The 11,345-nt window shown below is 38.5% G+C and overlaps 1 protein-coding gene across 1 annotated transcript; it reads right to left on the bottom strand.

The window, feature by feature from the left end:
* Positions 1–996: 996 nt before the first annotated feature.
* Positions 997–9,399, bottom strand: LOC141775568 (leptin receptor overlapping transcript-like 1). The gene is made up of 5 exons (XM_074649054.1): positions 9,269–9,399; positions 8,982–9,141; positions 8,459–8,534; positions 6,483–6,669; positions 997–5,478 (listed from the first exon to the last, which is right to left on the bottom strand). The coding sequence occupies exons 2-5, from the start codon at positions 8,995–8,997 to the stop codon at positions 5,362–5,364; spliced, it is 396 nt and encodes a 131-aa protein (XP_074505155.1). The 5' UTR covers positions 8,998–9,141; positions 9,269–9,399; the 3' UTR covers positions 997–5,361.
* Positions 9,400–11,345: the final 1,946 nt, after the last annotated feature.

Here is an 11,345-nt window from a genome sequence, read left to right as displayed (position 1 = left end):
TATAAACACTGTTTTAAGCTCTTTGCCAGACTTTTTCGGCCATAAATCTACATCCAATAACCCAAAGAGCAGATTTATGTAGAGAGAGAAAACAACAATAAGTGAAACGAGTAGAGCAGATAACTCCAGGATGAGCTCAATTTACAGTGCCTTAGAAAATGATCTGAACACTTTTGTAAATGAGATTTGATTTTTTGATTTTTTTATAAATGTCCGAACATTTCCAAAAACATGTTTTCTTTTTATCATTATGGGTTCTTGTGTTAATTGATAGCCATGATATTTTAAATCTAGAACACAATAAAGTGTGCAAAAAGTGAACTTTCCAAAGCCACTATATGCTGAATAATAAGTAGTTTGTAACACTTTACTTTAAGTCCCCTATTTAGTATTTATAAGCAAAATTATAACGTAGCTGTACGCAGATATGAGGACATAACTCCTCCCCTTTAAGGACACATTTTGTATTGTTTTTTAATGATATTGTCTTTTATTACCTGTTTATACAGCAGCCTCCAGTTACAGGTGCCCACAGGAGGAGGTATAGTTGCATTAATAAACATTTATATCTGATTGCAACTATATTAAAGTGTGTTATAAATCATTTAATAAATGTTTATATACTCCTTGTTCTTGCTAGGGCACTTAAAAGTGTTGCCATGTAGTTAAATTATCAGTAAAATCATCCACTAAACAAGCTGACTTCCCTTCAACATGAAAGATTTAAGACTATTAAAAATCATTACTGTATATGTTTAAAATGTTCTCCTTCTACATGATAAGACGTTTTGGCTGTTTTTTCTGTCTAGTAACGGGTTGATTCTCCAGAAGTCACTGAGAGCTTCTCAGCAACAGGACAAACTAACTAGGCCACACAGATGATATCAGTTCAGCTTATTTCCTGTGAAGTCTTACGAGCCTAAAATGAGAAAGCCTAATCTGATCCTGTTTTGCCAGCAAAGCAAATGCATCTGTAGTCATTCAAAGGAGAGGATGTTCAAAAATGGCATTTATTTAAAAAAAAAAAAAAAAAAAAAGAAGAAGAAAACCACCATGCTGACTTCTGCCTCTTTAACAGAAAACATTGTAGATAGAAAATGGCGTTGGACATTGACACGAAGCGTCCGATTATTAAAATAAATAAATACAATATCCTCCCAAATGTGTGAGAAACAAAGCGTAACATTTCTCTTAAAACAGAAACACAGAGAAACCCATCCCACAGCTACACACCAGGCTCTGTCACATCGGGGAGTTTCAACGTCAAAACAGACAGTCACAGAACATTTGACAAATTGAGCTTCATACAGTGTCGTACAGACGTTGGCGCCTCAGGAACACAATATGGAGTTACCCTGCTTGTCCAACCAGAGACTGGCTCACCACCGGTGGGGTAAATCTACTGTTCAATTAGATTCAAAGTGGTGTTACATAACAATATGCACAAATCATGTCAGTAGTTTTCAATATTCAGTAACGTAGTTAAATACATTTTGAACTGGAACTAAAAAGCTGCCATCGTTATGGTGCTTTTAATACAATCAGTGCTCCTCTGAGGTTGTGATCTCTGGAAGAGTCACGTAACAGACAAGAAAAAAAAAATATTACAGCAGAGTGTGAAGTGTTAATGCCAATTTGTAGTGCTAAAACCCAGGAGTCGGTTAGTATTTTTAGCCGTGGGTTCCCTCTGCAGATTTCCAATGCTTTTTCTCTTCTCATAGTGTTTTTAATTTATGTAGGAAACACAGTGGTTAACTTTCACTTATTGTTCTTCTTTATAAATTGTAGCTGTTTATGTGATTTAGATGAGAAGACAGATATTCTCATGTCTGCGTTTCAAGTATGGTGCCAGAACAGGGAGGCAATTAGCTTAGCATTAAGACTGGAAGCTGTCTTAGTTTTTAAACAAAACACCTATCATTGTTCCTCAAAAACACTATATATTTTTAATTAATAGTTTACACGCAAAGATGTGTGGCAGACAGTGATTCATTTTGTGTTGTGTTGTGATCCCACTGATCTAATTGAATAAAAATGTAACTTTATGCATATGGCGGTGTGTTCTTTATACTATGACAGTTTTCCTAAAATTTGATTTATTGTTGTTTATTTTGCGATATATCACATTATATTGAATTATAACACCGGTATCATGATACGTATTGTATCGCCAGATTCTTGCCAATACACAGCCCTACTACCAACTTCAATCTTTGAAGTTTACTGATTAACATGTTGTATCATTTGTTTCATCCGCATACAAATAGAGATTAAAACATTACAAATGGTGGTTTTAGAGAGAGTTATGTGCTAGAACTATTTCTTTACAAACAACAGTTTATACAACTGTTTTTAGTGAAAGCACATAAATCCCTCTAAAACCACAATTTGTCATTCCTATATATATATATATATATATATATATATATATATTTGTTTGTGGAGGGATTAAACAAACAATATATGATGTGTTAAATAAGGAGCTTTGGAGTTGCTTTAGAGGCATATTTTTTAACTTTTACAGGCTAGCTGTCTCCGTCTGCTTCCTGTCTTTATGCTAAACTAGGCTAATCACGTCTTGGCTCTAGCTCCATTAACACACAGATATGAGAGTGGTGTCAATCATCTCATCTAACTCTTGGGGGGAAAAATTAATATGCATTACTTACTTTAATGCATGTTCTGTCAATTATTGTCAATTTATTATTTATATGTGGTTTTAAAAATCTGAAAAAGGGATTGAGAAAGTGGAAATGACACTGTGGGACAAAAAGTGAGTGTTACTTTACTTAAGAGCTTGTCTTAAACTTTCATTGGAAATCTACTGTGCATGAAAACCCATGATAAAAGTACGTTCTAGGCTGGCCTACAACACATAACAACTAAAATAAATTAATACGTTATGAAATTATGGAACACAATCAAAACAAATTATAATACGTCAACATCAGTCCTCATCAAAAATCACATTTTTTTGTATCTTCCAGAGAGCACATATTCAAACTGAACCATCCACAAAAACAAACCCCTCCAACATCATCAACATCTAAAGGGAAAATGTTCCAGTGCTTTGACGCGGCAGTAGATGCTAAATTCCTTGTTTAGCTCCCACTCATGCAGTTAAACAGCAAACAGGAGAGCTGCACCTGACTGACTACAGGCTTTAAGCTGCCAACAGATTACACAACCCAATGTACAAATTTCCTTCACACGAGCCGGAGAACATAGAAACACTCCAAAACAAAATCAGAAGTGTGTTTTTATCATGAAAATGCTGGTGTGAGGAAATGTGGACCTAATGTGCTTCTAGAGAGAGAAATACAACACTGAGCGTAGACGCTGGATGCTTTTATTTTGAAGGAGTCACATTTAAAAGCTTAAGGGCTGTTAGTGACTGACCAGGCCTCCGTTATAAGTCGCCCAGCTTGACTCAGTTTCCAACAAGGCTGCTGTCCTCGGGCTAATCCTACGCTAGCTGGCGGCTACTAAAGGCTTGTTCATGCTTTCTTGACCCGACACGGCGAGGCTTACCCAAACACAGAGTGAGGTAACAGCTATGCAAAATAACACAAGCAGCCTGCATCCAGTTGGCACCTGGGAAATCACAGAGTCAGTTTAATTTGATCTCTGCGGTGATGGTGAGGGTGTGTGAATGAATCCTCTCCTCTTAAGGTCAGAGAGGAAACAGACACTCTGCTGCTCCTGAACATTGTCTCCTTATCTTGTGTGATGACATATGACTTTTTATGGATTGCAGACATTAAAGAAATCCCAAACAGAAACTAAGAACATGCTGCTGGAATAAGAAAACTGATTTACATTTACGGGGTTTCGAAAGATGAGAAGGGTTGGTTGGCAGTAACAGCCCAGTTCTTTCACAAACACACACTGATCTTCTTGACTTTCACAGCTTAGCGATGGTAGCGCTACATTAGCAGAAAGCTAATTAAAAAACTGCATTCTATCAGCTGAATTTTCACCTTTTTACTGTGAGAAAGAATAGACACAGTTTCACTTTAATAAGACTGGTTCCAAGTGGAAATGAAGCCTTGGTCTGTGGTGTTGTTGCTTGCAGCTTTCTCGAGAACCGCTCATACAAACAACTTTACACTGCGCTTCCTTCGGTCCTGAGCAATACACCTACCGTGACATAGCTGCGTCACACCGCCAAGTCGCGGTTAATCGCGGTCAAACACCGGTGAAATACACGTATAAAGGTCCTGACACACTAAGCCGACGGTCGGCCGTAGGTGAGCATCCGTCGGCCTAGTTTTTGCGGAGTGTCCCGCATCGTCGGCTCTAGTCTGCCCGTGTCAGAGTTCTTACAGCCAATTCAGCATGTTGAATCGGCGGCGGAGCTCGTCGGTGAGAGAAATCACTCTGATTGGTTGTTCAACTTAAATGAATCAGTGCATGAGAAGAGAAACGGAAGTGAGGAAAGCAAGCCAACGAGTAAAGTCAAGAGGCAAAACACAGAAGGCTCTTCTCATTTTTCATCTTCATCTCATCTGATCATTCCAACACACGGATATTTTCACAACGACATGGCCATCTGGAATGAAGCTAAGTGGTGAACGCAGAACATACGTGGTAGTTGGCCGTCGGCTGTTGACTTTGCGTATCAATGGGCGTCCTTCGTCGCCGCTAGTTCTTTGACGTTAGGTTGGTGTGTCTGGGTTTAGCAGAGGTAATTTCCAAATAACCCGCCAAGTGTGAAGTCGATCGGATGAGCGGTTCTCGAGATATGCGAAGGACATATACATATACCCACGGACAGAGATTCCTCTTTATAGTTTCTCAGTAGTTTTATAGTTAGATGAGTGGTGAAATCTGAGCTTGTATTATGCAGATTTTCCATCAGTTTTCTGCTGATTTACACCTAGCCCTGAACACCCATCTGTGCTCTCAGTGTAGAGAAAGCTGTCTACTAAATAGAGAAAGGAGCCCAGACAGGTATGACCCTGTTGTTTTGGTCAGATTAAGTCTCATTCAACATTCAGTTGGATTATTTTTTAACATATTTTTTCACAGATAACACAAGTTGTTCGCCAGCGCTCATCAGCTTACAAAATGAAAAACACATAAATGGAGAAAATTCAAAAAAACACAAGAGCATAACTAAAATGAGTAAAAATCCAACAGAAAGTCAGCATTTTCCATCCCACTTGTTTCAGTTCAATATGATGCAGGCAGTGTAAAAAAAAAAAAGAAAAAAGTATTGCACTGGTTTGGTGTGAGTCTATGGATGGGCGGTCATCATATAAATAACAACAACAAGAAACCAAACAGTAATACCATAATAATAATAATTGTAACGCTAATAAAAACAGTTCAGACTAAGGTCCCCCTCCCTCTGCTGTTTTACCACTGCTGCCAACTGAAGTCGTCGTTGGATCCAAAGACCATGAAGAAGCCCAGGATGGTCCCGAAGATGACTACGTTACCCGTTAGCACGAGCGCACACGCCCCCCAGGCGATCTGTAAAAACCAACGCATTATTAATTCAGGTTAACAAATGCTGCTGCACATGCTGCCAGGCTGCAGAGCATATTTAGGCCAGAATCTAGTGGGTGTCAACAACAACAGTTTTACAGACTCGTTTCCACTCGCTGCTCTACAGTCGTATATTCAGGACTCGCAGAAGGATGAGATATTAAATAAGCTGCCAGCTGTTAAATGCTAATCAGTTGCTGCTCTGTCAGCTCCTCTGCTTTGTGGTCAGACATAGTTTCTTAAAGTCATTTTAATTAATTGCCTAACTGGTTTTGTTTGACTTTTTCCCTCTTAATGTTCTTGCTTGTCAGATAAGCACATTTGCCTGCTGCTGCGTGGAGCCAAAAGCAAACCTGTTGGGCAGAGATAAACCTTCTTGTTACTGCATTAGAGCAAAAAACACAGCTGGGAATATTCAAAATGTACAGTATGTTACTGTTATCAAATCCCATGAAAAGATCAAAACGTTCTGGCTTTCCTAACCTCTCTATACATCAGACCGGCACATACGGGAAGATCCCATAGACTTCAATGCAATTTGACGTATGTTTGGATTGTAATTTTAGATTTAGCATCAGATGTTGTCTTGGTACTGTAATTAAATTCAGCTCTTGTAAAAACAGGATGCTTGGGTGTGACAGAACATGAGGACAAACAGTTGAAGAGTGTGTGTTCGACCAGGATTAACACAGAAAGCGACACACTTATTTTGAGCTTCACAAATTCTGGAGGTGTTGAATGTGAGCCAACGAGCAATGTGACAAGTGACAGATTAAGAGGTGAATTTAATGATGGGAGAGGTGACTTTTTCCTCAAAATGTGTGGTGGTATTGATGCCATATTCTACTTTATGTCTGCTTTCTATGACGTTTTTACTTTAGGTTTTCCTGCTTTGGTGAAGTAAGCTACAAAACCGTATGTATGCACACACTGGAGGCATTGTCGTTGACGTTAAGTGTAAACGGCAATAAGAAGCTTCTGCAACTTACAACTTCAGCTCTTGCGAAGACGATGGGCAGGCCGAAGGCTGAGATGACAATACCCGTCGTGAGGAAGATGGCCAGCTCTTTGCAAGCATTACTGGCCGAGTCTGTGTCGTCGACCACCCTCCGCGAGATGCAGTAAGGGATGGGGGAGAGGATGTAGAAGAAGAGGAGGAACAAAGGCCAGTATTTACTGCAGAGAGAGAAAAGAGAGAAATAAATACCTGCATGCTGTATGCTATATACAGTATATATATATATATATATGAATTAGACTAGGCTATAATAAATAAGCTAGTATTTAAGTGGACAAGCCTGTATTATATTGTATTTAAAAAGTATCTGTGGTATTTCTGAACTGCAATTTCTTGTTATTCATTGGCTGGCAATTATAGAGATACCGATTTATGATGAGCTAAAACTGGCTGATAATATCAGTTAGACTCTACTAATAAATATCACTAATTGATTTTCTAACAGCCTTCTTCCTCTATATTCTGATGGACTGAGGCCGTCATTTAGTATAATGATAACGGCTGAAATGGAAATGAGATCAGATTACAAGTGCCAGATTTTATGCTGCAGCTCGAGGTCTCATGTAGAGACTGAAAAACATCAGAATTGTTTTGAAAAGGCAAGTCAACTAAGCCAAGATTTACTGTTTGACAACTGGTTTTGTGGTAATTTTAAAAACTGCAACTTTGTTTGTGGAAATGCTAGGGCTGTCCTCACTCAATGAAACTCTTAGTCGACTAACTCAAACGATTTTCTCGACTAATTGATTAGTTGATTTAATCGACAGAGTTTCTTCACAAAGAATCACAAAAGCACCACTTTTAATCTTGTGTTTGCCAGAGATGTGCTCATAAGTTTCTTGGAAATAACTCATTCAGCATAAAAAAGCATAAAAAACGACTAATCGACTTAGAGGGGGCAGCCCTAGAAAATACACCACTTAAGTACAATATCCACTGACATGGTACATGACTTTAAGGCGCTTTATTACCTTTATTTTGATCATGTAGGCTGTCAAAATCTAGTTTCAAGACCTTCATTATTTCAGCTGATATTGTGCTTAGATGGTATCCTTTGAATTCAAATAGGTCTGGTGTTGGGCCCACTGTGGTTTGAGAAATAGTCAACCAATTAGAGTTTTGTTTGCAGGATTATTATTCTTGGGGGACACCTTCTTACATTGCCACATCCATGAAAAACAGAAAAAAAGTGACAAGTGTGGATGAGACCGACAGCTGTGTACAGGTTGTTGTAAGTCAATTTACAGAAATAATAACCCTATTTCTTCAATCATCTTGGAAAATGTTGTTAACTGCTCTGAAAATGACATTGGTGGGGCAGACGTATTTCAGATTACCATACCACGAATACCTGGGAGCCATGTAATATTCCACCATAAAATACTACACAAAAGTTACAGAAACAGGGAAGAACTAAGTGTTAGAATAAAACTTCTTGATCACAAAGGTGGGAAATTGTAGCTTGGGGGTGGCAGTAGCTCAATCCATTGGGACTTGGCTTGGAAACTGGAGAGTCGCAGGTTCAAGTCCCCGCATGGACCAAGTACTGAGTGTGAACTGGAGAGATGCCAGTTTGCCTCTTGGGCACTGCCAAGGTGCCCTTGAGCAAGGTACCAAACCCCAAACTGCTCCATTAATGCATGCATATAGGTCCTGTTTGTGCACGTGTGTGTATTCGGGCCTGTGTGTACTATGTAAAATATAACAGAGTGAAAAAATTGAATTTCTCCTCAGGGATTAATAAAGTCCCTTTCTTCTTCTTCTTGTCTTTGTCTCATGTGGCAGGTTAGTATCAGGGAGCCCCCAAGCAAGTTAATCCAGCCCTGCATCCACACCTGTATCCTAAAGCTGTAAACCTATGATGGGATCACTCAAGGTGCATCTCTGAGTGCCAAGTGTGGACAGTTTTACCTTCACACATTAACATGGTGTGATGGTGGTACTTACTCATACACAGGGAGGGCACATCCTAGCATGAGGAACATGAGGCCAATGGCCCCTCCAAAGGACAGGCTGATGAGAGCTAGCAGAGAGAGAGACAGAAAGGGAGGACATCAGCATTGGACAATGTCACAATTACCTCTGAATCTGTGCAGTGTTTAACCCTCAACAACCCCCATCCTAGCAGCCAGCCAGCAGGGCCCCCTGGCTACTGGAGCTATACCCATGTGATGAATCAGCTGATTTCACTTGTAACAGCATTACATTTACAATCTAAACCATGTTATTTAAGAGGATCATGTTAAACTCTGAAAGCAGGCAGTGTGGTTGCTAGTTAACAGCAATTAATCCACTTGCAGAAAGCACCTCTATTGAGCTAATGCTAGCAGTGTATTGGCCCTGCAGGCTTCTTCACGTTACCGTTAGCAACACGCATCCATCTGCCTGCAGAGTAAACTGACACAGTTTTATTAACTGAGCCGGATTTTAGAGGCTTTCTAAAGTAAGATGGAAAGTGGACGTTTCTTACCTTTAATCCCAGCCATTTCTCCTGGACAAAAAGCTCGACACACAGCCCCGGACGAATGACAACAGTGCCCCCTCCTCGGCTAGCTACCGAGTCCTGCCGAGTCCTGGCGAGTCCGACCGAACCTCCGACACTAGCCTGTCTGTCGCGCTGCCTCCCAGTGCTACCAGAAATATCGGAATTATGAAAGATGAATAGTACTGTAAATAAAAATAACCCAATAAAATATATAAAGGTGAATGATTTGATTATAAGATATTTAGATAATATACAAATACGTTTCTGGTAACCTCAGCTTTAACATAAATGGGTGTCCTCGTGATCTGGTGGTCAGTGATGGGAAAGATATTCAAAAGCTTTACTCAAGTAAAAGAAGCATTATAGGCTACATCAAATACTCCATTAGGATGCTGACCAGCTTCTTCCTACAAGCGGTTAGGCTTGTAAATGGACTGTGTGCCCTCACCACACACACACACACACACACACACACACACATCCTCACAACCAACCCCCCAGCATTAACACAGAAACAGTTTCTAAAGCTAGTCACATGTCAAAGACAATTTTTGGAACAGTAATGCAAACAGCACTTTACTATGGACATGAATGCACTTTTCTCTGCTGCTAAACACGACTGCAAATTGTGTAAAATTGTGTCTGAAACGTTTACTTATTTTATCTTTTTTTATTGTTATTTTTAGGTATGTTAATTTTAATACTTATTTATTTATTCTATCCTTTTTAATGCACTGACGGGAGCTGGGAGAAACAATATTTAATTTCCTTCTGTGTATGCAAATCATACTCAGTATGAGTTTCACTCTGTGAAATGAAAGTGAATCTTGAATCTTGAATCATTACAAGTAAAGGGCCTGCATTCCAAATCTTACTGAAGAGAAAGTACAGAAATATTATCAGCAAAATGTACTAATTAAATTCTTCTTAAATTTAACTTCTTTAAATCTTAACTTGGAAACTGTAGTAAAGGAAAAAGTACAACATTTCCCTCTGACATATAGTCAAATACTACCAGAAGGTGCTCAAAAATAATCTCAAAAACCTAAACCTTTTATATTTATTGAGACATCAGTGCACACCACTATTTATTAAGCTATTATTATTATCATTATTAATATTTAGAACATGACTAGTACAAACAAAAAGGGCATATTTACATGTCTTGTTCATCCAAAATATTCTGCCGTAGGTTGAGCAAGATCAAAACCAAATACAAAAATGACAGAAATAAAACTGAAATATAAAAACAGTGCTATCTCAGATTAATTTATCTAGTAATGAAAACAATTTAAGAGCTCTCTTGTCTTTAACACGTTTCAGTGACTTAGCTACTCAACAGTTTTCCCTCATTCTTCCAATATTTCAAACTGGATGTAAGATAAGATAAGATAAGATAAGATATTCCTTTATTAGTCCTGCAGTGGGTAAATTTGCAGTGTACAGCAGCAAAGGGGATAGTGCAAAAAACAAGATGCATCAGCTAACACAGTAAAACAAGAGCTAAACAAAGTGTAACAAAATATGAACCATTTAAATAGAAGGAAGTATAAAAATAGGAGCAGTATATACACTATTGACAATAAACAGACTATTAACAATATTGCACAAGTGTAAAATGATATTGCACAGTGAGAATGAAATGAAATTCCACCTGAAAATATCAGGTTATTGTCAGTTTTTGGTGTGTAAGTGGTCTTAAATTATCTAAACCCAGTTTTAACTCATTCTTCCAATAGTTCAAATTGGGTTTAGTCTTAAAGTATCTATATGTATGCACATTTATGAATAAAAAAATCTTCCCCAGTAATAAGAATTAGGTACTATTGCAGCTCTGCAGCAGCCGAACTTTATAGGTTGGCTGTGAACGCATCATTTGCCTGCGTCACTGCTAAGTGAGAAACCACACAGCTAACGTTAGAGTAGGCCTATATCTCTAAAATATTAACTTTTCATGATCACTGAAAAAAAAATATCGTGGTTCGTCACGAATCTTCTTGTTTGTGTATTACTTTTATTTTTAAATTATTAATTTAATTGTAAAAAATTAATAACTACAATTCTTGTGTTAACCCGGATGTTGTCACCTTCTACTTCCGCCGACTGTGTGCGCCCTAGTGGTGGGAATTCCGGCTCTTTTTAGTGAGTCAGATCATTTGGCACAGCTCACCAAGAAGAGCCGGCTCCCAAACGACTCTTCGTTTTACTACTTCTGCCTTTTTATAATTCAGCCAAATTTAGCGCTGTTTTGACCTATGATTAGTATGTGTCCACATATATCACTTAAATCATTCAATATAATTATACTTAACCTTATAATTTCCAGAATACCATAATTGTACACGCTGC

This window comes from Sebastes fasciatus, chromosome 10 (assembly GCF_043250625.1).
Source record: "Sebastes fasciatus isolate fSebFas1 chromosome 10, fSebFas1.pri, whole genome shotgun sequence".
Taxonomy (NCBI): domain Eukaryota; kingdom Metazoa; phylum Chordata; class Actinopteri; order Perciformes; family Sebastidae; genus Sebastes; species Sebastes fasciatus.
The sequence above is the reverse complement of the archived record's forward strand: the minus strand, read 5'-3'. Positions and strand labels throughout refer to the sequence as shown.

Bases quoted from the DNA above. Each gene is read 5' to 3' on its own strand.
- LOC141775568 (XM_074649054.1), bottom strand. The intron at 6,670-8,458 runs GTAAGTACCACC...CTCTCTCTGCAG, and splicing joins TGTGCCCTCCCTGTGTATGA to TAAATACTGGCCTTTGTTCC. The intron at 5,479-6,482 runs GTAAGTTGCAGA...TGGTTTTTACAG, and splicing joins TCTTCGCAAGAGCTGAAGTT to ATCGCCTGGGGGGCGTGTGC.